This window comes from Topomyia yanbarensis, chromosome 2 (genome assembly GCF_030247195.1).
Source record: "Topomyia yanbarensis strain Yona2022 chromosome 2, ASM3024719v1, whole genome shotgun sequence".
Classification (NCBI taxonomy): Eukaryota; Metazoa; Arthropoda; class Insecta; order Diptera; family Culicidae; genus Topomyia; species Topomyia yanbarensis.
In genome coordinates, this window is record NC_080671.1 from 357,209,833 (window position 1) to 357,237,188 (window position 27,356).

General features: G+C 37.2%; 1 protein-coding gene across 13 annotated transcripts in view; it reads left to right on the plus strand.

Moving 5' to 3' along the window:
• The window catches only part of LOC131684306 (TLD domain-containing protein 2), a 688,368-nt gene that overhangs the window by 473,976 nt on the left and 187,036 nt on the right, over positions 1 to 27,356 (plus strand). For all 13 annotated transcript variants that reach the window (XM_058967047.1, XM_058967051.1, XM_058967048.1 and 10 more), the window contains one exon: positions 20,075 to 20,181. In XM_058967047.1, the coding sequence (XP_058823030.1) occupies positions 20,075 to 20,181 (107 nt within the window). The remainder of the gene's footprint in view (positions 1 to 20,074; positions 20,182 to 27,356) is intronic.

The following is a 27,356-nucleotide window of genomic DNA, read 5'->3' on the forward strand; positions in this document are numbered from 1 at the left end:
ACACATCAGGGACAGGCAAACTTCAAACTGTCCGGAGATTTGCCCCGTTTGAGTGATTGTGGGATATAATTCAGGCATATTTTGGAATGTATTGTACTGTACGAAGCTGCGAAGTCTATTGAAACAGAAGGCATTTTTTATTTCATTCGGCTTACTATCATAGAGTTACAACATTCATGTAGCAATATGAAGAATCCGGAATCCATAATTAGACCTGGATGCTCTTTTACTGGCATTGACAATAAAGTTAGCAAGCTGAAAATGCAGGTAACCCTCGCTATTCGCCCTTTCATGATATTGGCTCAAGACACTCCTCAAGCTCAGACTACGTTCTGGACTCCAAGGATTCAAATAACTATGCGTCAATAATGTAATCTTCCAAAAGGAAGGCATCGTGGTCATCATGGCCGAACAATACGCGTGCTCCCAATCGGAATATATTGTAGACATCCAGGTTGTTTATATTGGGCTGTCACTCTCTTGTGTCCCTGTACGCACGCGCTTCTTCTATAATTACACACAGCCCGTGAGTGCGGGGTCTGCCAAGAAGTCAATGACCACCTCCAGGCTGCCTACTGACATTAGCTGCTCTTGTTTTAGGCATTCGCGCTACGTGTCTTACCTAAAAGGTGTTACGATCAAAATTTGGTAAAACATTGTGTTTAAGTTGAAAGTTTTATTAAATAAATCAAATAATTTTTAATTTTTAAAATAAATAATATAAAATAGTGAAAAAAAAATCAGGTACTCTTCAGGTTGACCGAATCTGAATTGTCGGGTCTTTCGTTTGGCTCCTTCCATTAGATTCTATACTGTCACCTCATTCGCTTTGTTTGCTGGCACGTTACACTGCTTCTCGTTTCCGGCAATTTTGTGGTCTTCTTCAGATTGCACTTGATGAAGACACCAGCTCTGGTAAGTTTGGAGGGGTCCTTGGGGTTTGGACTTGGTAAGTTTGGAGGGGTCAAAACTTGCGCGTTGTTGGTGACAAATCACTTAATGACCTTTTTCCGTCATGGCAGGATACCAAATACGGCCAAAATAACTCAAATCAATCATGCAGAAAAGGCTGCCGATCTTTTATTGTTTCGTGGTTGAAAATCCCGGTTGCAATCGAAGTGTCGCTTTTCAAGCTACAGGTACAGACAGCATGCCATACTAGATATCTTATCATTCTTATCATTCGATAGTTTCATTTGCTTGAGATCGGCCCACCCCTGAGTCGATTCCTAGTCCCACCAGAACTTGCTCCAAATTAGACAAATCGGACAAGTCTAGCTACCGCACCAACGTGCCTGAAGTTTGTATGGGATTTTTCGACAATTTACATGGAGAAAAACCACTAGCTCGCATTTTCGCCGATAAGTGGCACTCACTCTTAGTGAAAATAGGAAAGATAATTTAATTATCTACAACTTTGTCGAAGATTGCTAGTCAATCCGACTATGTTGAAAGAAGTTATTTGTTATTTTTTTAGAACTTTGCGTGAAGCGAATTGATCAAAACTTTCGTATATTATAGTGTATCATTTCAATAACATTCTGTAATTATTCTATGCAAAAATATCAACAAACGACTCGGTGATAAATCTCAAAAACTTAACGTAGGGGTTACGTATTTTTTACATAGATATGTATGCAAAGTTTGAAAGAAACCGGTTAAGCAGTTTTTGAATGGCAGGTAACACCGCAAATCACGTTTTTCCAGAGACGTTCTACAAAAAGCATCGCCACCAGGAGCGGATCCAGAAAAAAATTTCGGGAGGGGTCCGAAATTTTTATTTTGAAATGAACGTTGTACAATACGTTTTGCGTCAAAACCTCATTTAATGAAAATCAGTTTTAGTGATCAAATTTGTTTTAAAATGATTTTAAGTTTGAAACTAATATAAAATTGAAACTAATTCAAAATTTCTCAACAAGTTGAAAATTTTCGGAGGGGGTCCGGACCCCCAAGACCCTCCCCCTGGATCCGCCACTGATCGCCACCGAGTAGTTTGTCGATATTTTTGCATAGAAAAATTACAGCATGTTATTGAAAGGATACTTTATAATGTACGAAAGTTTAAAAAAAAATCGCAAATCAAAGTGTTTTTTGTCACGCAGAAGCCCTTACAAGGCATTCATTCTAGCTAAAATCAACACTCAAACCCAAAAATCCTCAGTTAATTACAATCTACTGGACAACAAGCAACAATTGTGAACAAAGCATCAAATATTCAGCAAACGATAACTGTTCTCTTCAATCATAAACCAACGCGCCTCGAAAATGCATATAACAAGGAATATACATTTACAACCGAAACTCACAAGACAAAATAACACCAGAGCAGAGTAACCGACCGAAAACAGGTGCTATTGGACGATACCCAAAAAGCTTCAAAGTCGAAAATAACAATATCCGCGCTCTCTTAAAAATTGTCTACGCTAGATCCAATCATCCAGCAAGAGTTTTTTCATCTATTATTTGTAAATATAAAAGAGCAATGGCTCCGTTAAGCTTACTTCTATGTTTCTATCGCATACACGAATTAAGAAAAACAAATCTCTTGAAACAGCATTTTAATATTTCTTACTAAAACCGTTGAATATCGGAGATTTTTCTCAATCTTTTGTTTTTGACACGACTCAGTGCGTAAGCTGAACAGAGTGGTGTGTTCTTTATTTATAACAGATGAAAAATAAAACGACCCCTAAGGGTTGCCTGATTCACTTGCTTTGTTGTCGCTTACTATCCATTCTGTTGTTGTCTTGCTATCCTTCCTGCTGTTATCTTGGAGATTGTTGAATACCTTGATTAGTTTCTTTGGTTTCCAGATTATGATATCGAAACCAGCTTCTTTATTTCTAGTCTTCTCGATGAAGAGAGTACTGATTTAGCGTTTACTGATTGTTTAATAAATTGTACAACAATTTGTCCTAGAGTTTCGTTTTTGTTGTTGTTGATTTTTTGGTTTGGGTACACCACGTAGGTTTTTTCATTGAGCGCTGATTGTACACATTGGTCGTCATAAGTACACAGCGTAGTCTGAGAATAGACAAATCCTGGTCCAACCGCATTCTCACCAATCCAAAACCGTTGACTATGAAAACTTTTCCATTCCATAAATTTGGTAATTTGGGCATCGAATTTTTCGGTCGTTTCTATTATCTGAATCTGCAGAGATTTAGATTCTAGCATTATTGTAACATTTTATGATGATATTTAAAACAAAGGTTTCTGTTACGATTACACCGTCGAATCCTATCACTACAACATTTCGTATATAGTGGAATTGAATTGTATTATCTTTATAATTCTCCTTTTTATATGTTCTAACGACATTCAATTCGCAAAAGACTCGGTGTGCTCTCGGTAGGGCAATGATGTGAGGGAAGAACGTGTAAGAAGGCGTGGAATACGGTCACATACGCAAGCTTAAAGTTTCTCGATGAACTAACTTTTTGTCTTCTACTACAGGAGTCGAGATGTAAGCCGTGTGGTGTGTGTGCGGGCTAAAATCTTTTTGCATTATTTCAGCCAAAAAAGAGCCACTGGGAACCTGCTCCCATGTCGTAAGAGGCGACTAACAACATGCTAGAAGTTCTTAGGTCAAGATATTGCTCCGTACAGAAGACTTAACCTGGACGGACCACAAGGTTTTGCATAATAGCCATTATCAGGCATTGTAATTCTCTCTCACTCACGCGAGAAGAAGCTTATCCGATGTCCAACTTTTCCGAGATAAGATGAGTCGCAAAATTCTCCGTTTCCATAAATAGCGTGAGAATTTAAAATTTATTTGTTTTTTTCCCTCTCACCGGAGAAGGTGATAATATTTTAATTTCGTGGAAATCAATAAAAGCGCCAAAATATACACTAAATTTCAAATAAAAGCGGCAAAGGAGTATGATAGACTTGTTTTTTCGTGTTTTGGAATAGCGGGAGCAAATCAGAGAGCGCAAAAAGGATACCGTGATAAACTCATTCTCTCATTCTACGGCGGTTTTATTTATCCGGAGAAGTTGTGTGAGTGCCAATAACTTTTCGTGTGAAAATGTGAGTTTTTTATTTTCGCAGTAGTAAATTATCCGGACGCATTTACTCATATGAGCGATAAATGCAATGCCTGGCCATTATCCATTCTGTATTTAGTGAATCACTGACATATAGTCAACTTTTCTGATTCGCTATTCCCAATTGTGTACCCACGTTTTAGGTTTCTTCTGGCGGTTGTACAATAGCCGTAAAGGATGAAGTCTAATTCTACACTAAGTATCAGCATATATTAATATACCGGCTCTTCCACGCCAAGGTGCAACTTTCAAAGCATTGGTTAAAAACCGTTTTTAAAAAGAAGTAAACTTTCATGAAGTAAATTTATTGAATTGGCCTAAGATGAAGAGTTGAATTGCACAAAAAGTTTTTTTGTGTGGCAAGCGATTTGTAGATGTGTTAAAATAAGCCATTTTTTATTAAACCTGGAGCCGCCTGCCGACAAATTTACATTTACGAATAACTCCAAAAGTGACTTCTTGAGGTCTCATGAAGGTCTGACACTAGCTCTGTACTGCTTTTGATTTCCTAAACAGTGGAAAAAAATTCAACAATTTTGAGCTTCACTTTGTCAGAAAATTTAGAGCCATCGGAAGTTGAAATCGCACTCCTGGTCCTTTCTTCAAAATCATCCAGTGCAGTACTCTGCGTCCTTCTTTCGAGTTTGAATCGTACATATGGTAGTCGGGCTTTGCCAGTATTGCTCTTTTCCCATCCATTCTTCTTCTTGGCCACCGATGGATCAAGAACCCTTGTCGTTATGTTTATTATATTTATTACGCATCATGTTGTGTGCAATTTAGAATTTAACCCAATTATGGAAACGTGTCTGATAGGGAGAGTGGAGATGCCAACTTGTCATTAACATTTCGCAGCGAATTTATTCACATTAATTTGAGATATCTTTTAGACTTTTTGTTCGTTTTCTTTGTACTGCAAACGTTGGAAATGATAATTGAAGTGTTAATAAGAAGCAATACTCCCAATGGCCGGCTGTTCGGAGTTCAAATTGCTCGTTTTAAATTCTCGGAAATTGATCGAGAGTGACTTCGTACATATTTCTTTATCCTTTTATATAACGCCCCGTGGAAGAATAATTATTAATATGCCTATTCGAATGGTATTTATATTTCTACTGGAGGTCGCACACCTGAAAACTTTGATCTAAAATGAAAAAAACAAAGCGCATAAGTAATTAGCTAAATCACAATATCTACCAAGATATATCCTGATTCATCTTCCTACCTACTAACACCAATCCTATCCTGTGACACTTCTGGATTATGCAGAGAATCCCTCGGTCATAATAGTCACGAGTATTGAACTAACATTCCTTCCCATCCCAAAATTGACCTGCATTGGCGTGGCCATCTACGTTATTGAGCATACTATAATCTTAGTCTCTTTAGGTTGCACGTTGAGTATGATGAACTACTCCCAAGTATCATACGGGAAACTCACGGGCGGTGAACTAAGCCAAGCTAAGCTCTGCTGCAGGAGGCGGGATGTTTTGGAATTTTGATCAAACGCAATTCACCCGAGTTATACTCTTCGCTACACATTTGATCTCTCAATAAGCGCTCCACTTCTCTAATGGGGGTTTAATTTTGCAGCTATTGAAATCAAATATCGCCCCAGAGAAAACTCATCTCAATCACTGATGAGTCATCTCGATTGATAAGACTCCTACTGTCGTAACGAAAAAATAACGTAAGATTTAATAAAACTGATTGAACTGTGTTCACTGGAAAACAGACAGAGAAAGAATGACCGGAACGGTGAGAATGAAGAAACGGCGAAAATTCACCACTCCGCCATCGAGGAACTGTGATGATGCCATCACATATTCACATTCATGGCACAAATGCATGAACTACGAGCTGCACCAAGTATACAAAAATGCCAAATACGTGGCGCTAATAATTCTCGGAAGTCTACAGTGGGTTGGGCACCGATGTCAGCAACTAGAGTTAAGTTCAACAGAGAGGTTGGAAGAACGGACCTGTATCAACCTAGGTGCTAAGAACCAGACAAGTGCCTGCCGATTTGAATACGTGGATCCCATCCGCAGGTCCTGCTTCCCGTAAATGATGGGAAGAACTGTTCCTAAATTCTGCAGTCATTACTTTAATTTTGAGATCCAGAATGCAAAAAGATCTCAATTAAAACGGACTTGCGTGTCATGTAGTGACTTCATCCACCCTATTTTTGCTTTACATGATACGCCAACGAATATTTTACAATACACTGACAGGAGAAGGAAAAAGCTACACACTGCTGGAAGATCCGAAGCATTTATATACAGTATGTATTTCGTACAAAAAGTTCATATATTTTTGTTGGTAGTGGTACTATTTCGAATTTAATTTTAAGAATCAATACGATGTCATATGATGTCATTCGATTGAATCGCTATTTGTTCGGACACCCTGCTTCAAACGCTTAATGGAAACATCACAAGCGGCGCCCACTACGTCCATTATAATCACAATTTTAATATCATCCATGTTACGATACATGGAATCCTTAAGCTTCTGTTGCATATATCCCCAGATATAAAGATATAACGGAGGTGGGCGTAGCGTAGTTGGTAAATCGATTGCCTTGTACGCACCGCACCTGGGTTCGAGTCCCGACTCCGCACATAGAGTTAGAATTTTTCATAAGAGATTTTTCTAACCCGAAGAAGCGAATGACCTTAAGGTTAAAATATCTAATCGAGATAAAAAAAAAGAAAAAAAGATATAACGGATTTAAATCAAGAGGCCATTAGTTCTTGTTAGATGAAATCCGTTAAATTTGCCTCACATTTCCTCCGTACAAGATTGTCGGTGTGAATTGGTAATCCGTCAACATGTCCACATGTTCTATTTCGTACATTACTGTGCAGCAGGAATCAAGTTTTTGTGTGAGTTCTCTTCAAGGTAGTGTTTGGAGTCGATTATAATCAGAAGAAGCTTGCTTTTTCTTCAAATAACTCCCCAAGCCATGATTGCTGATAAATTTTGGTATTTTGGTGCATTTCTTTTGTACTTTGCAATTTCATTGAGCGAAACCGCCCACAATTTATCATGTTGAGCAATGAAGCTTGAAGAGCAAATAATAAGCAGCGTACCAAGAAAGCAGAAATTTGCCAATCAAAATTTTTTGCTCACTGGAGAAAAGTGTCCCTGAAACAGCAAACCCTGTGCTTCAATGAATCCACGCACGACAAACTCGAATTGGTGATCACGCCGTCAATCTCAACTTTGTGAGTGGGCTTGTAGATGCGGTAGTCCTTCATGAATGACGTGGTGTTAGTAGCGAATATTTCAATTCTGAGTTTATCTGGGCGGACTATCGATACATCTGTTACAGATTATCTTTACTCTGAAAGAGGATCAGATATGTTTCGAACAAGTTCAATGTGTATGCTTTTAAGCGAGAAGATGGAAGCTTTGATAACGACAGTTGGTAGTGCAATACTGCAATGCATGACGCGCGGTACACACAGGCAGACGATCCTTGTCGAAGAACACGTAATTAAACACAAAGCAGTCCCATCAAAGATAACCCGATACGAGTTTAAAGGAGCACACAGTTTTTTCCAGTGTCATTAAAATATCTTAGCCCACAGGACCAAAGTGCCCTGAAACAGCCAACCCAGCCAATACATCCACACACGGTAAACCCGAATCGGCGTCGCCGTCGATCTCAACTTCGTGAGCGGACATGTAGACGCGTTAGTTCTTCAGGAAAAACATGTTTCCTGTAACGAATATTATATTTCTGAGCCGCCATGGATTATATTTGCTTCGAATGAAGATAAAAAATTATTCGATCAAGTTCAATGCGTATGCTTTTAAATGGGAAGTCGTAGTCTTTTGCTCGGCATCAATTTTACCATTTACTGGTTATTTTTAGGAGAAGAACCTAGAACCAAGGCACAAAGGGAGACCTAAAGAATACGAAGGAAGAAACAGAATTTATGGAAGACATAATAAATTGAAAGGTAAGCCAGATGATAGGAAAGCAAAAATGTGGCCACTTATTTTTACATGATGTTCAACTGGATGCTACCGATTTTATTAGCAACTAACACGAAGAATGCGTAAAACCCTTTGTCAGTAACAGATCACAAAGCATCTCTGGTTCACTCGCATCTGCAAGAGGATGGATGAGTAACGTTCGGGACATAACTGGATTGTTGTGACGGTACTTAGACTGGTAATTCAAATACCAACTAGGTCAAGCTTCTAAAAATTATCTTCTTAGTATACTGGTTTGAAACGCAGTCTTCTGAATAGATGCTTCCTTCATCGTCTTTTAACATTTAGCGTCAACTAATTTCACGAAAATGCAGTTCAAGATTTGCGATTGTAAATAACATGAAATGAGCAGCCAACCGCGAACGAACTTAGGTTGACTCTTTTGGAAATCAGGTTATTCGGTGTATTTATCATCGGAAATAAATACAACGATATTTTACTAATCGCGAACAAACTTTGTGTTATTGAAGTGAACAACTTGCTTACCATGTTTGTCTATGAAAAATAGTTTATTCTATAAAACTAAAGTCTTTCTCCATGGACATACCGTTTGGTTTGTCTTGCAGATACTAAACGTCAGAGGACCACATTGCGGCCCTGATCATAATATTTTGAGTGTTGAAAACGTTTTGAATTGGGTTGCAAATAGCTCTTAGAGTTTGTTTAAAAACTTTTTTCACTTGTCGCCTAGCTTCGTCATATTAACAGAAACCTTCACAAGGTCTGGTGTCTAGCTCTGAAAATAATTTGATCTACTTGACACGTTGAACTACCACAAATTATCGCCAGATTATCACTTGAATGACCTAAGCTATAACATCTCGTTACAAGATGAAGCTAGATATTGTCTCTATCAAAGTCAGTGAATAACCTTCCTCCCACGTGCAAACCGAACCAATACTCGTCATCGTCAAAGTACAACTCAAGTACTGCCAGCTCAATCATTCAAGTGCATGACACCCGCACACAGTAACATGATCGATCCCTCCGTCACAGATTGGATCGCATGTACGTGCTTCAGAGCATGTTGCCTTCAAGTCACCAGACGTACGAACTTACCAGCTAAGGGGTGTTACATGTTCCAATTGACTGCACAAAGGAATGTGAGACGCAAAGTTTTGGAGAGACACCTATCGCCTCTAAGCAACAAGTTCAGCAGTGATCCTCTCCTGCCTGTACATGTGTGTCAAACGGGCGGAAAAATCAGATTTTACTATATCAGTGCGCGCACCTGATAAAGCCGATCGCTTTGTATGGATTGGATCTTCGACGTGAGTTGATCAAGGAGAAATTTCCGGGCTCGATTTATGCTTCCGGTCATGATTGATGGCTGCCGCGCGCCGCACAGTGGCCGGAGGCTGGCCAAAACCTCAAAAATTTATTTTTGAAATATTGATATTTTATATTTTTCCTAAGTTTCTCATGTATTGAATGATGTATATTCGAAATTTTATGACTATTGGATAAGAACACGATTTTTAACACGAGTTTAAACGTACCAAAGTCCGGATTTTTTAATGATTTTCATTTCCGAAACCACCATTGCTCTGTTCACTTCAAATGCATGTTGCTCTTTTGATTTTGGTCCGATTTTAGCACAACTAGTTTCATTGTGTAGAGGAACTAAAGAACTTGGTTAGCGCGCCGCCACCGTTTCGGTATGTGTCAGTGTGTACAATGATCGCTGTCCAAAGGTGCAATGATCGCGAGGCGAAGCTAATCTTTCCGATAGAAATCGCGAAACTGACTAACTGACAACTCACGCCGAACAAGTAAATAAACAGGGGTGCAGCGTGTAATTGTGCCAAAGTGGATCTCGATCTACTCGGTCGATCCGCATCCTAATAAGGTGAAGCAACTTTTTATAATTTTATTACTATCCGGAGACTAGAGCAGAGCTTCCCCCGCGGTTGGACTGAGTGGGGATTGGTGATTTGTTTCCTTTTTGTAAACATATGAGATGGTGAAGCGGAAATAAAAAGTAAATCTTTATGTTTAGATTCGTTTGTTGTGAAGGGAGAAAAGGTAATTGATTAAAAATTGATTACAATTTGGACAATTTGGGTAAACCTTGGATAAATTTTGGACAAATAATTGCTGATGATTTGGAAAAATATCTTTTCAAGTTTCAATTTATTTTGAGGAAAACCAATGATGTGTTATGGGATACAAGTATACATAGGTCGAAAGGGACCGAACAGTAGCGAAGGAACACGATGACCAACAAATTTGTGTCTTGCAAGCGTTCTTCGGATGTGGAAAAATGATTAAGGTTTTAATCGGAGCATTCGGGACCGTCAACGAACAACTCTAAAAAAGTAAAACTCTCAAAATTCTGCTTTTCAACTATACCAGGACCCTCTTAAACTGGTACGGAGTGAATAGACTATTTTCCATTTTTTATTTCGACTATGTGTCACATTTTCTTTTTTTAATTTTAACGACATTCAATCAGCTAGAGATTACTGGGTAAGGAAAGTTATGAAAATTTAGAGCCATAGTACGCAAGTGAGAGCAAGGATGTGAAGTATGCACATCGGAAAACTAGAAGTGGCAGGGTCAGTAGAACGGGCCTAATACCTTACGGGCTTCACTTTTGTTTTTTGTTGGTGGGGGTCGAGCTTAGGCAGCATAACTACAACTCACTAAGTCCACCAACATGCCTCTTGGTAAAAATAGACTTGTCCCTCCCCTTTACCGTGAGAACCGACAAAAGAAGTAAAAGAACTTTGCCCTATCGTGCTGAAAATGAGCGACCCCGTTCTTTTAGTCACTAATACCAATTTTTCCTGATCATAAATAGATAAAACTTACAATCCTGAAAACATAAAATTTAAATTTTACAGAGCTATTTATAGATGTTAAAATCAAAACCTCAGTTTACAGTCAAACGGTAAAGGCAAAGTCAAAATGTGAGCCACTTCCCTTACGAAGGATGGTTTGAATTTTTCATCTTAGAAAATCCCAGTAAATATCACTGGGATTAAACTTTGACACGCGAGGGTAGACAGATAACGAAATTGGTATATATTCATAACAAACTTGAATGAAGACTGGAAGACTGAAAGACTGGAAGACTGAAAGACTGAAACACTGAGTGTCTGAAAGACTGCAGGACTGGAAGACTGGAAGACTGGACGACTGGAAGACTGAAACACTTAAACACTGAAAGTCTGGAAGACTGGAGGACTGGAAGACTGAAAGATTGGAAGACTGGAAGACCGGAAGTCTGGAAGACTGGAAGACTGCAAGACTGGAAGACTGGAAGACTGGACGACTGGAAGACTGGAAGACTGGAAGACTGGTAGACTGGAAGACTGGAAGACTGGAAGACTGGAAGACTGGAAGACTGGGAGACTGGGAGACTGGAAGACCGAAAGACTGGAAGACTGAAAGACTGGAAGATTGCAGTTCAGTTGTTCATCTGAAAAATATATATGAATGAATATGCAACAATTGATAAATTTTTTTAAAATTTATTTTATGTCTGATGGAGCAGCAGCACAATACAAAAATAAAAAAAAACTTCGCAAGCGTGTGTAGATTCAAGTCAAAGTATGAATTAAGCGCAGAATGGCATTTTTTGCAACATGCCATGGAAAAGGACCCTGTGATGCTATTGGTGGCACTCTAAAGAGAGTGGCAAAACTACAAGGGGCAGCCCTATGAGGTTGTACGAGCTGTAGACGTAGGACTATACTACTTAATGTAAAATATTTATTTTCTTAGTACATTTATAGTAATAATAAATCAAATATATTTCTTACGTATGGTTTAATCACAACCAATCAACATCGAATATTACACATTGAACCAAACCTTCTTGGTTATCAGGTCATTTCATTTGTAGTAGGTGATCGAATCCGATTGAACTTATTTAAGAAGATCTGAAGAAAGAAGACAGAAAATTGTAACCGAACTAAATCTTTATAGCATAAGATTAGCTTGTAAAAACTTTTCGATTGTGTGTAGTAAAAAACCAGGACCAGTGAAGAAAAATCAAATTTTAGACAAAATAATCGCATTTCATGTATAGACCAGAATGCTTGGTCTAGTTATATTTTGCCATTATTGTAACTTTTCTAAAGTACGCATACAAATATAGCGAATGCAGTGGTCTTAATCATATATCGAAACTATAAATATACAAGAATCGAAAACAATTCTATATATGGACAAGATGCGTCTTTGCAACGGTTTTTCAAGTGGCAGTGTATTCATTCATAAATAGGCTTTATAGTATGTACCTATTAGAAGAATCAAAATACTATAGGCTGAGTGGAAATGAATCACGTGAAGGGGAAATGAATCAATGAATTGATCGAACGTAAATAATAAACTTTCGTTGTGCAATTTAGTAACAAATTAGATCTACCTACCTACACATTTGCCTCAAATATTAAACCCAAGCGCACAAAGCAAAATGAATAAACGCTGATGATGATGGGTAAAGCGAAAGAGACAACTAATACCACGACACTATGTTAACCGTGTTTGCAAATGGAGCTCGCATGTACAAACTATTTTGTGTACGAATAATTATACATAAAAGTGTGCTGGAAACGAGCACAACACAAAAGATACCATGGTGTTTGGACGGCAAGCACAGTCGCATTCACTGGATAGCGTACCTCCACAGTGTAACGGGCTTCTAACTCAGTTACACTGGCTGTGAAAACACACAACGCAGTTCGTCTGCCGCTCAACAGGCAACTGAGCTGCACTGGCGAAATCCGTCCGTTTAAATAGTCGATGATGACGTCATTCATAGAAGCGTAGCGCGCTTGGTACACAAATCTGTCGTGCTGGACTAGGGAAGCGCTATCTTCTGTGTGTAAATGCGCGATATTTTGACTAGGTTGTTCATTACTTAAATTTTTAATGCCATGATATCAAAAATCTTTGGGTTTATCTATTGGAATCTATTCTTAGAAGTATTTCGGGGCGATATGCGCAAAAAATTTGAAAATTTATCGTGAGATGGCTGAATTATATGCGTTTAAAATTGGACCACTTTTCGTTACATACCATTTTTGTAGAATTTGCAACGTGCACCCCTACATCGAACACAAAGACGTAGTCCTACGTCAAAAAGAGCCAGTCTTCTCGTGATTATGGAAATACCATAACAACTCCCCGAGAGTTATTTAACTGGGCATTTGAACAAACTGATAAAAAATATCACAAAATTAAATTTCTGCTTCATATCCACTGAACAGCACAACAAACTATCAGAAGAACTCGAAGAACTGTATAATAACGCCAAAGCAGTATGTGGCACTCAGAAATTCCACAGTTTTGTGCCTATTCCTGGTGGCAAAGTAGAGGCGAAAAGGTATTCTAAAACTAGAAATTCTATATATAATGTTGTGGTGGTTATTTCTTTCCCTGATCCTTCCTCAGAACTAAAAAAAGAATAAAGATGTAATAATGGAATATTTGTTTAATGACATTTACTCCTTTCAGTGGGATTCTTGATTGATGAAATATACTTAGTTGCTAAATTAGACAATATCTTCTCACAAACTGAGTTTTATTGGATTCTATTGATTATGACTTTCATTGATTTAGTTTTCGATAAAAATTTGCTGAAAAAAAATTCAGTTTGGACAAGAAAGTTTTTTTCAAAAAGCTTTTTTCCTTGAAAGTGCCCAACTTAAATTTTTGACGGTAGTTAGGGAACATAATTACCTATCTTGGAACAAAATTTCATCCAAATCAAAGATGTTTTTTTTTGTAAATCGACTTTACATTTCCGAAATCGATTTTTTCAGTGTACGAGTAAATGAAGCTTTTGTTCAATATTTTTATTCAAAAATTTGACTAATTTTGTGAAAATCAGTCCTATAAAAATTTTTGTAGGATTTGTCATTTTTAGACTCTAACCATTTAAAAAAAAAATTGGTAAAAAAAAGTTTGACCCTTTTCAAAAGACAGTCTAGATTATTTTTGGAATAACAAAGTATGCATAATGGCTTTTTGTGACAAAGTCTTCATGTACAGAAAGTTTCATTAAAATCTGAGAGGGTGTTGCCAACTCTGAATACGATTTAGCGCGAAATTCGTCTCGTATCAAATTATCACCAGAAAATCATAATATCAGCATTCAATAAACTAACACCACCTCCTTTACACAACGCAACAATCAGTGCCAATCAAATCGTCAATCACCCCCGAGCTACAGCTTACCAAAAGAAAACGAACAAAAGAGCACACTTCAATGTATACACCACAGGATTTATCTGAACACGCCATATATAATTTAAAGAGCAAGAGAGCGTGGTTCTCTCGCACCAAACCACCCCATCGCATTAAACGGGAACGCCAGTGCATCATTAGAATGAAATGTTATCAGTACCTGGTGTCAGTCATGGGATGTATTGCCACCGAAGAATGCAAGCTGACTTGAAGCGCAGCAGCTGCTACGACGTCAGAACACAAACTGACGATTTTTTCTTGCGTTCAATTTTTATACATTTGTCGCATTTCATTGGATGACTTAGCAACTTGTACGGACCAATCAGGGGGCAGATAATTATTGTTTTCACAAAATCCATTTTTCCGTTATTTTTAGTAATTGTACATTCTACGGAATTAGTTACAAAATTGTTGGGCATATTTCCAAGCAGTGCTAACATTTATTTTGCTTATGCCATTGAACGGCAGATATTCACATTCAGAGCCGTAGCGTGCGGTTGGTCCCCGCCAAGGGCGCCAACCTTAGGGGGCGCTAAAATCTTGATCTGCTTTTTAAAATAAGTGAGATTAAGTCATGAAATTAGTCATGATAGAAGTATCATCATTGTTTGAAAGTCGAACTGAAATAGAAAGCCAAAGCAGGCAGCAAAAAAGTGCATAACTGAGACTCTACCAAATGCGTCAAAAGACTACGCTACACACCAAAAAATTATGAATTTTATCATTGACGTAATAGCAAACATGACACAATTTAACAACCTGTAATTCTCGAATTGACGAAACATTACCGTGTTCCGTTTAATTTTACATGAAACATATACTTTACATGCGCAACGACACAAAATTGCACTTACTGCCATTGAAAACAAACGCCATATGTTGAGTAAAATTACACGATTTACAAAAATCAGCGTCATGTAAAATTAAAACCAAACGTAAAACTAAGTCATTTTTGATGCTCGTATATGTCAGGGTCAGGAGACGTAAATTTACACGACTTTTTCTAGGTGTGTACGGTCTTGTTAGTCCAGAATAAACAACAAACAAGACAAAGACTTCAAATTTAAACAAAAAGAGCGAAAAATATTGCAAACTTTTTCCGCTCGTTTTCTCAGTTTCATAGAAACAAGGGGAACGAAAATGTGGTCATAGTCAGTAAAGCAGGCCGTCTTTTTAAAGCTATAGCAAAGATCGTAGAGTAAGCTAGATCAATTATCATCAAGAAGATAACCCCATACCGTACCATCAAAATTGAAGTCTCCTCGATGTAGGGAGGAATTCCGTAATATCACAAAGTCTAACCAATCCTGCACTAAGTTGAATCTCTAGTTGAAATGTCACATGGTTTTTGGTGTTCCTGAAAGCGTTGGAAACTCTTTGTTTCTTCTGAATTGACCAGGTGCTGTTTGGTTCGGAATTGTGGCAGACCAACAATTCACCAATCAATTCTAAGTTGTCAGTATACTTGATATACGGTAGAGTGCCAATATGTATGGTCTTCCTTAAATTTCAAATCGGACACAGCTCAAAACTATTGGTACCTCGAAAAAAAATCCCGTCTAAATATTAGCGCTACAGAAAAATAATGTCATGTTGTGATATAAGGAAAATCCTTGGTTTGAGACGGGACTTGATTTTGGAAATGCAGTTTTTTTAATGCCAAATGTTTTAAAAAACAATTAAATGTCGAAATCTGGTGTCAATCCGAAAAAAAAACAATTGTTTTGATTTTTATTTGAAAATCTAAGCACATGAATTAAAAAAAACCAGAGAGGCAACTTTGTCATAACAATTTATTTTAGAAGGTAGAAGATCAGTTGTTTCATGCATTTCTAAGACATTTGGCATAGAAAATAAATTAAAAACAGCATTTTCAAACCCAGCATTAACTCAAATCTAGAATTTTCCATGTTCAATAAAGGCTATCTTTAAAAGAAATCAGGGTGGCAGTGGATCTCGACGTTTCATTGCATCCTAAGCTATTATGCATCAAAAATTCGAATTCAATTTTTAAATACTCTATGGGTCCTTTTGCGTTTTTTCACAGGTACAAATTTTTGCACTTTGGCCGTTTTGAACAACCCCTTAATCGTGTGCGTTTGAGCTTAACTTTTGCGAAGAGACTTTTTTCGAGGTGCTAATTCTGTTGAGATACGTCTGGTTATTAAATTCGATGACCACCTGTTTTCCACACATGACATTGGCACCCTAATATACAGTCTTCTGAATAGATGCTCCCTCCGTCGCCTTCAAACACTGATATCATAAATATACAGTAAAAGATTTGTGGCCGGAATTAGCATGAAATGAACGATAGTTGAACACGAAAGAATTTGCGTCGATTCTAACTTATCTTCGCCGACGTTTCGATCCGTGGTTAGGGATCTTCTTCAGGGCTCGACAATGTCACGGTTCGTTTTGCATTGTCGAATATTGTCGAGCCCTGAAGAAGATCCCAACCACGGATCGAAACGTCGGCGAAGATAAGTTAGAATCGACGCAAATTCGTACGTGACTGCACTGCCGAAAACATTTCCCGTTCTTACAATTTCCACAGTCGAAAAGAATGAATTTACGTTGAACACGAATTAAGTAAAAAGTGGGGTTGCCATTTCCATGTACACAAATCATTATTAGAAGGTCGAACTGAAAAAGAAAGCCAAACTATACACCAAAGGCCACGCTACGGCTCTGGAGAAAATTGCCATCATTTATTTATTTATTTATTTATTTATTTATTTATTTATGTTTCTGAGCAATCCTCTTGTCCTGAGTGATGTCCCGCATGAAAAGGAGCCAATGAGAATTAATGCAATAAGCTAAGCCAAGCCAAGTTTCGATTCCATTAATTCTCATCGGCTTAATCAGAACTCTTTTTCTCGCCGGACATTACCCAGGGCTGGGGGTTTGCTTAGAAACACAAATAGTGTTTTCGTGTTTGTCGAGCTAACGTCAATCCGACGCTAGCTTAGTCCTGCCACTAAGTTAGTGTCGGGTTCCGATGAGACTTCACTACTTATAATTAATTTAATAGACTGTTATCAACTTTACCTTACATTATTGATGAAGAAATTTTACAACCATTTCCACTGACACCTTCTCCTTCAGTTACTATAGCAAAAGGCTGATACGTAGCACCCAGTCGTCTCCAGCCTAAGGACCAAATGTGGTCAATAGACTCACGAGATAGGAAACTTACCAGCACCATATGTTATCTTGAAGTTTGTTTCGCAGTTGATTGCTAGTGGCCGCAAGTAGTGTTCCGTTTTTGGATTTAGCATATCTCTGAGCTGGTCTGCCTGATACCTACTAATGAGCAGTCGTGCGAATTTTCATTTTCATATGTCAACTTTCAGTTGAATCTACCGTAACCAGGTTACAAATTCAAAATCTCTTTCAACGATTTACTTTCAAGTTGGCGTGATTTCCGTGACATAAATGAACGCATGCATTTCAAATTGCTAGTTTAGTATTTTCAAGCATATATGAACAGTGTGAAATATATTCAGCGTTGTTTTGAAAACCTTAGTCAGTACCCCAGTCGATAGATATTCACAGAGCCAATTAAATTTAAAATGAATGGAAAATGATTGAGCGGCTGGGCTGTTTGGTTAAATGATGCAACTAACAACTGCGGTTTGAACATAGTAGAGCATGGTTTGAGATTAGTTCCATCTTCAAATTCAAACAAATCTGTCGCAAATTAGCAGCTCTGCTAATGAGACGAACTCGAAACACAAATTCATGACCTGGTAAAATCGATTGTTTTGTCACATTTCTTCATTTTACTATTGATAATTGTCCAAAAGTACTCGATAGGACAATAAGACAATTTCAATCAAACCGAATTTATTTCACTTATTCCATTATTATGGTTGCTAAATTAGGTCGCGACTTCACGAATTCTGAATGAGTGATAAAATTTTCTACTGGAGAGTTGCACATTCATAGTCGGTGATAACATTCTTGGGTTATCGATGCCTTGCCAAATCATCAACTTGCAACTGAAATTATTTGCATTTGCATTGTCTCTTAAGTATAGCAAGCTCTTCTAAACATATCGAAGAGTTTCCATGCATTCTACATGAAAATTTCTCAGATAGAGATCTTTTTCACACTAGAATTTTTCTCACTTGCACTTAAAAGTACGTTGCAAACCATTGTTATTGAGGGTCGACGACGTCTTCAAGCCAGTGATTCATTGGGTTAATGAAACGATGATGTGTTTCTGCTAAGAACAAAAGGTAAAGGTGAGAGGTCAAACGTAATCAATATAATTGGATAATGATAGACCATACACCTACGAGTAGCATTAGACCAGGCAAGTGTAAAAATTCGGATACTAAAATGGCATTTTCCATTGAAACCTCACCTTTTTCTGCAACCTTTTGCACAATGAACCGATCCGCCAGAGGGCCACGCACCCATTCAAGGTCAACCGCTCCGGTGAATTTCCCGAAACTTTTCCCGTTCTGAAGACATCATTGCACAAATAACCTACCTTCCATATCGGACTTCCGAGTGTTGGGTACTTAATTTTCAATTTGCTCTCGTGTTGTCTTAATTTGAGTGTGATAAAAGCGTCTTTACGACACGCAGGCACGCGCTTAATAGCACCGACCTGGTACCACACTTGTACTGCAGTACGCCACCGCCGCCGCGGAGCTGGTGAAGAAGCGGTTGGGGAGTGAGTGTAGGAGGTGAATAATCAAAAAGAACATGAAACAATCATTAAGTGCACGCAGGGGTAACTTACCGGCAGCCAGGCTGCTCGAGAGAGGAAATGAGAGTCGGGGTTTTGTCGTTCGGGTGTAGGATTTTGTGCGAATTCCGTTCAGCGACGAAGAGGCCAATTTCCGGGGCACTCTTGATTCAAGGTCGACCGGCGGCGGATTGGTGCGTTGTTTGGAGATTTTTTTTATCTTATTTTTTCGCGAATCAGATCCGACTTGACTCGACTGGTCGGTCGTCATATATGAAATCTCACTGGCAGGTAGTTCGAAGTTTGTTACTAATTGGACAGCTGACAGCTTATTATTCAACATGGTTTGAAGTATGGAAGATTAAAACTTCAACTTCATAAAATGCGTGGAACGAGAATCAGCATTAATTGAAAGCTGTCGAAATGTCCAAATACTGTTTATAAAGTGGCAATTTTTGACCTTAACCTAGTTGTGCTATTTAATATCACTATGTATCCGATTATTTTCATCATGTCGTTTCCTCTCGAAAAAATCGAATTTTGGAGAACTCCGTTCAACACCTTACCTTAGGTGACTTTACTTTTGTCTAAAATGATAAATGTCCCTGAATGTTTAACTTTATGCTCACAATTTTAATTATGTTGAAATTATTTTACTACATCGCAACGGCTGTACCGCTCGCTGATTACTGATTCGATTGCAATAAACTTTTTGGCTATGATTCTTAAGTGTGAATTTCAAGTAGAATAAACACCGCCGAAAAAGGTAAGTCTATATTATTTTTAGAAGTAATGTACAGCTTATCAGAAGTACATTTTTATGGTTCATATTTTTGCAATTTATCTGTGCCTGATTGTATGCATGCGCACCCTGTACATTGTGTTTTCTCTTCGACATTCGCTGCAAGTTTTACAGATTCTCATAAAAAAGTAGCACTATTAAAATTGATAAATAGCATTTTAACGCTGTCGACTGTTGTATTTAATCGTTCCGATTCGATTCTCACCCAACGTGACAGGAGATTTATTTCTCAGTTAAATAGTGAGGCAGACACAAATGTCAATACAATGTTAATATTCGTTCTTTTTTCCCCTCTCCTTATTCTTGCAGGAGCAAATCGAGGAGCGTCGATCATGGACTGGCGGCACCCTTCGATCTGGATTCACTACGGTCCAAGGTGGAGGGCAGATTCGAGAGCATCGATCGGCTGTCAAAAGGTATGTTGATTGATTCGCACATAACACGGAAAGGCTTTAAAAGCCGCGATATGTTTGCTGAATGCAGCTAGGGTGTGGGATTCGTAAGCAAACTTAAGGTTCTCTGATCCGGTAGCTAGATTTTTCCGATTAGCTTCAAAGTTGAATTTGACATTTATGGTAGGACTAGGAATCGACTTCTTCCTTCCATATCGGGCTCCGTCTTACAAGCACTGCCTCCGAAAGTTTCCAACTTGTATTAAATCTTTGTCTCAGAATTTTGTAATTATTGATACAATCGTTTGTTATCGAAAAATGTGGTGTTTGTATTTTGTATCAGGTTGTCGCTTTCCGCGTTGGGGGTTGGGATAAAAAATCAACAATTTTTCAAAAGTTTGGCAACATTTAAACCGCTGAATCGATTTTTTTGTCAATGGCTCAAATAAAAGGTTCCTTAACTTTGTTTCCAAAATATTTGACTTTGTACGCAAAAATTGCGTAATAATTAGGTTTTGGTGATTTTTACTGCATAAGAGCCCCCTACATCACTGTAGGGGAACTGGGGGGAAGCCCGACACCCTGGGTAAGCCCGACACCCCACGACTTTTCCCAGATATCAAATTTTAAATCATACAATAATGACAGGATATTATTAGTACGACTATTTTAGGCATTTCGATACATATCGATGCCATATGGGTTCATTAAACGTCAACAAAATAAACAAAAGCGAAAGCTAAGTTGATACGCTTTTGGATGTTATTTTTAGTTGATACATTTTAAGGTTTTAATAACACAAAAGCTTTGAAAATGACCAGTTTTTTGTCACACATTCTATTCTACTCTCCATATCGTTATTTGTGTGTATTGAAGATAAGTTTGAGTATTTCAATACTGTTAATTGACTGTTAATTGAGCATTTAACAAAAATGTGCGCTGTTGGGGTAAGACCGACAGTTTTTGGGTGGGGTAAGACCGACACGGTGTTTAGATAATTGGGTTCGTTTTTGATTCGATACAAACGACTCGGTATATTTGTTGTGTTCGATTATACTATAATTACGTCATGTTAATAATCAAAATACACGGAAATACACGGAAAAATTTTCATTGACCGTCGGATTGTTGATCAACAGTGTTCCGAAAAATCACAACACGAACCCGATAGCTTACTACGAAGCGTGCGTCACTTCTAAGTGAATGACTCCTAGTAACAGCGTATATAATCTGCTTGCAGAACAGCTCTTCCTCATTAGAATGGCTATACAAGTGGCAATAAAGCTCGAAAGAATTACTTGAGAAAACCCGTACTATAATATAAACCATGCGTTAAACATTATTTATTCATAACACCACGTATTCTAATGCTCTTCCTCTTGCTACGCGATAAAACTACAGAAAGCATTCGTTTGCATCACACATACTCATATACACATCATTGCACTTTATAACACATACACAATACATTTTTAATGGGAAAAAATGGACAAAAAGAAAAGGGAGTCGCTCTTGCCCCTTTGGGGTGTCGGTCATTTTTGACAACCAATAATTTTTAATGAATGCAATTTTTTGAAACGCTGAAAAAATTATATTTTGTTAAGAACCACCTAAACAAGGATTATGCACAGAATATACAATTTTAGGATCTTTGTGGAATTTTAGAAAAATTATTGCGCTTAAGGTGTCGGACTTGCCCCGCGTTCCCCTAGATTTTTCAAACACAGAAAAGGTTACGATCGATATCTATTGAAAAGATACTTTTAAGTATAGTGCATATAAACTTTTGTGGCAGAACTGTAGTAGAATACATTGAGTGCTTTTATTTCATTTTTTTATTCGTTCATTTTCCGCCGGTCTCTGTACGCACTCAGTGTTTCACCGACACCAGATAGGTGTGTCTAGAAACAGATACAGGTCGGACTCGATTATCCGGGGATTTAAAAAAAATCTCATCTCGAATTAAACTTTTTTGTGTGTTATTTTATGAATATAAGCTATATACACGAAGAAATTGGAAATAAAATGGTCTGGTTGAATTTTCCTATCATGGTAAATGCAAATGTGCCTATTTTGACCCTAGTCGATTTCTCAGAATTTCAAGACGTGATTTGTATTTTATGTTGGTTTTCATTTATTTTTTATATTCTTAACGAGTTAATAGTATGTATCAGTTGCTTATAGCTATTTGCATTTTTAATAAGGTGTGTCTTCTGTAATATAGGGCAAACTCGATTACCTGGGGTTTCGATTTTCCGGGGTAAATGATTCGATTACTCGTAGACTAGAAAAAAATAAAGTAAGTAAACGGGGGGTCGTCTGTTTCTTATCTCCAGTATAATTTACGTGGTGGTGTCACATATAACAGCTAATGTTTCTTTTAACACTCATTTTAGTTAGAAGAGGGCGCATTGTGCATCCAAAAAGAGATCCTTGTCTTTGTAACATCATTTAGTTGACTAATGTCGTACCGGATTGCCAGGTAATCACTACGCATGCAGTCTTTGCAAACTCTCCCAATCATGTTTGTCACCAGCGAAAAACTACAGAAGGTTCTCAGCGAGAAGTACTGCTGGCGCTCTCTTAACATAGCCTAACATCCATTTTTTCTTGAGCTACCCAAAAATTGAAATTGCTTCCAGTGACTGCCGGATGTCTTATCAGAATCTTGTTAACCATTTCTCGACCAACTTTTTTCTACCGCTTATAGGGTTCCAAAACTATTTTTTTTAGAACTGTTGGCATCATGAAACACGAAACACCTGGTTTAATAAAGATATGTGCTTCTATCGCAGTGCTAGAAGCTGCTCAATATTTATTTTTCGATCAAGTCCAATTTCATGAAGAAGGGTAGTTGAAGGCAGTATAAATTAGAAAGTTCTATCAGTTTCCAATAATTTTTACATATTGGCTACGAAAATATTCAAAAATTTCACTTTCACCATTAACAGAAACTATCCCTGGCAGGACTGTTTCAGCGGAACCCAATCAGATTAATTGTGATAACTTTTTTTCTACTCCTCATATTTATAACTGTTACTGCTCGAATGAAAGATATTAGTCCCAGTTCTTAGCCTTACTTGTTGTTGTAAACATACGTTGAGTGAACCAAAAGTTATAGTAGTTAAAAAACATGGTTGTATATCAACAACACTGGAATGAATGGGTTAAAGATGCCATTAGAATTCTGAGCAGGAATCAATTGTTGAAGGGGATAATGGAAGAAGTGCAATATTGTGTCAAAGTCCATTGGAACTCAAAGCAGGATATTCATCAGAATTTTACACCGGATTTCATTGAAAATAGGATTATGATCATAATCTTCAGCAGAATGCTATTTTGAGCAGGATTCATCAAAATTCAGAGAAAAAAAACATAGAAATACGGATAAGGATTAATTCGAAATTTTGAAATAGATTCCATTGGAATGCTAAGAAAACTTCGATCAGAATCCTAGAAAGTATCCAAGCAGAATCCTGAACAGCATGTCATCATTATCCCAAGAGAGTGTCAGAAACCGACCGAGTAGGTATAACGACATTTTATGTGTAAAAAGGTCTGTACCGATATATATATATATATATATATATATATATATATATATATATATATATATATATATATATATATATATATATATATATATATATATATATATATATATATATATATATATATATATATATATATATATATATATATATATATATATATATATATATATATATATTACAAGAAAAATGTACTTTTAGTTTAAAACTAAAAAGTTGCATATTTGGCAACACTGCCGTAAAAACTAACATTTTTTCCACATTCATTAAACAAATCCTTCAAGAATCATCTCTCTGATTGCTTCTAGTGCAAAGAGTACCAGAAATATAATCCGAAGAACAACTACTTTTTTTAAACAATTAAACAATTTGTTAAAATTAGGAGTGTTCCCATGGACCGAGGGGTGGTTAAAAATGACGCAATAATTTAGGATATTATATATTGGCTCTAGATGAACAATTTATTCAAAACTGGTTCCAATTCGTGAAGGTCGATTCCAAGTTTTGGTTTATTTGGCCACTTTGCGCAGAATAACCCATATATAAGCTTTTTTTGAGGTACGCCAAAATTTGAGAGGAGGTTAGCTGTAGACCCCCCGAAAAAAAAGTTTTGTTCACTGCAATGATCGAATTAGCACTATAATCAGACATTCTAGTTGAAATTTGAATCTTTTTCGAAACACCCTAATAATCGAATCATTTTCCCCGGATAATCGAATCACGGATAATCGAATCCCCGGATAATCGAGTCGGACCTGTATCGGGTGATCAACACATGAACCGGGACCAACGTGCTTACCTTGTGAAGGAAGCCGTGACACAGAGTCTCCCAAATTTACACATCGATTTTTTTTTATTGTTTTACTGAATTTAACCGATAGTAAGTTGGACTCAAAATATTCTTCACAGCGTTAATTTATAATAATGTAAGCGAACGACACGAACATTTACACATTGGACAAAAATGGTGCACACATTTTTGCAGAATGTGAAATGAAGTCGCTAATGAGGCGTCATTTTGCATCAAATATCGCCAAGTAGATAGTTCTGCTGATCGTATCATATCGAAGAGTTCGGAACCCTGGCGGAAGCATCCGTTTATTAATGTGTACAATTTTACTTCCCCGTTTAAATTCAAAGAATACAAGAGCACTGTTCACTCTCGCTTTGGAAGATAAGATAAACGAGCATTGCTCCTCCACAACTAACAAGAGGCAGAGTAGCGGCATCACCTGGGAAGCACTTTGTGGAAAGCAAAAATCTGGTTATTCGTCACCAGGGGGAAGGTCCAACAAAGAGCACAGCTCCTCTCTCTAGTCAACAATTAAGAGCTGATGTAGCAGCAGCCAACGACAAAACCAGGAGAAAGCTTAATGTTTTCCCAGCCGGTTGGATTAGAACGAACCCGCCATCCCAAACTGGTGAAGTGAGGTTGTAAAATTGTAGAAATTAACATTGTTACACTATTTCGAGACATTGAGTGGGATGTAAAGTTTCAATTGTAACATATAAAGGAATATTTTTGTAATGAAAATCCTTTTTTATTATTATTGTTTTGCGTACGAAATCCGAAATATTTAGTGGACTCACCTTGGCCACCTTGTAACGAAAGGTTAGTTGGGCCATATAAATCTGAACCCAAGTAATAGTAGTTGCACTAATTACGTTTATGAAATATTTTGCAAGAAATACATTAAATTCAAACAGCTAACACCATTCATCGCCCCAACAGGCCTGGAGAAATTGATTTAAAACTCGGAGGCACAGAGGTCAAACCAGAAGAGTACTACCCACTCGAAAATTACCGAGAGGGGAATTACTCCGTCAAATGTTTGGAACAAACCAAAACCTGATATTAACCACGTATGTGTCTCGCGCACAAAATGCATGCGTCTGATATTCTCGATGTACAACAATTTCATATTTTTATTCAGATAGAAATTTATTTGATTCACAATTATTTTTTTTTGGAAATATGGGATGATAATTAGGATTTGTTTGGAATTTGAAATTATGTTTTATATTTATGCTAAGGAGATCAGATCGATAGGGGAGAATTAGGACACTTGATCTCATAATCTATGCATCAAAATTTACCACAATACAAAAAGAAAATGAAAAATTTGGTCGCTTATGATGTTTAAAAAACAAATCTAACGTATATCATTTTGTTTGGAACAGTTGTGCAATATTTTAGAAAATATGTGTTGATATCTATCTCGAAGATCTTTTTACAAATTTTTTAAACGGTTGTCTGATATCGGCGAACTAATTATATATGAATATTTTCAAGTGTTACTTTCTAAGGACTTTTATCTAGAAAAAAACGTTTTTCGAATAAAAAGTTTTACAACACATACAAAAAAAAAATTTGTTCACCTCGTACAATAGGTATCTTTGATCCCTGTAACACTGGGTACACTTGATCCCTACCATTAGCTCGCTCAAACACTTTCGAAATGTGTAGAAATAGAAACACATCATTTTCATAAAGTACCTGGCACTATTAATTGATTTATAATGTTTTATCCGTAAACAAATTATGGTATAAGTTACTGAAGGTTGGAGAAGCCAGTTAAACAGCACTGATTTACCGCAAATGCTTGTCTTGACTTTCTACTGTGATTTGTAAAGTTTGTCGTGCATCTAAAAAGATAGTCTAATTAATTAATTTGTCAGGACAGGTGATTAGCTGAACATCCATGTCTATTAGTCATAGTGTGCTTTGTTTCTTTATCCCTAGTAGGCAGGGGATCAAGTTACCACACGTTTTTACAAAAACCTCGTTTTAATATGATTTTCAAAATTGTTTACATTACTGACAGGGCATAGTATTCGGATTTACATATTATTCATAGCTCTTACAATTCAAATTGACTACAAAATGGCGAGTGTTTCAATTTAAATTTTTATTTCATTGAAAAGTTATGAGAAAAAAACAAAAGGGGGATCAAGTGTACCCACTCTCCCCTACACAAAAAAATCATTCCAATTCATTAATTTATACTAAAGTTAGAAATATTTTTATAGATTAGATACAGGATTTTAATTTTTTAACAAGTGAAACGACGCAAGAGAATTCCTATTAACAATGATTTCAACACTACTTGGAACAACGCTGCCACGACGATGACGATCTCGAAACAGATCTGATTTGATTATTATACCTTGGTTTTCTTTCGTTAGTTAAAGAAGCACTGTGAATCACTTTGAAACTTGAAACTTAACTTTTATTCAAAAATATTTACAAAGGCTATCTTAAAGCTACATGTTGCCCGCGCGATTCATATATCGTGACGGGAAAATTTATCTTTTTTAATCCTAACGTTTTTCCCCATTTGAATTGCCTACCTGTTCACTTCTGTATAAATTCTGGCCTGCAATTTTAGTTCAATCTGACAACAAAGGAGTATGTGGTTACATTTGTACTGTTTTTCTGTTTTTATTAATATCCTGCCTGTAGAAGAAGTGAGAAGGATGTATATTAGGCGAGGGAGGTTGGTAAATAGACAGTGATCCCTTTTTCTGTGTTCTTTTCATTTCATTTTCGGGATTTTAAGATCAACATCAACCTTCCCTACGCGTAGCAGTGATGCATTTCTTATGCACTGCTGACATTGTATAATTAACTCATTTGCGCGGCAACAA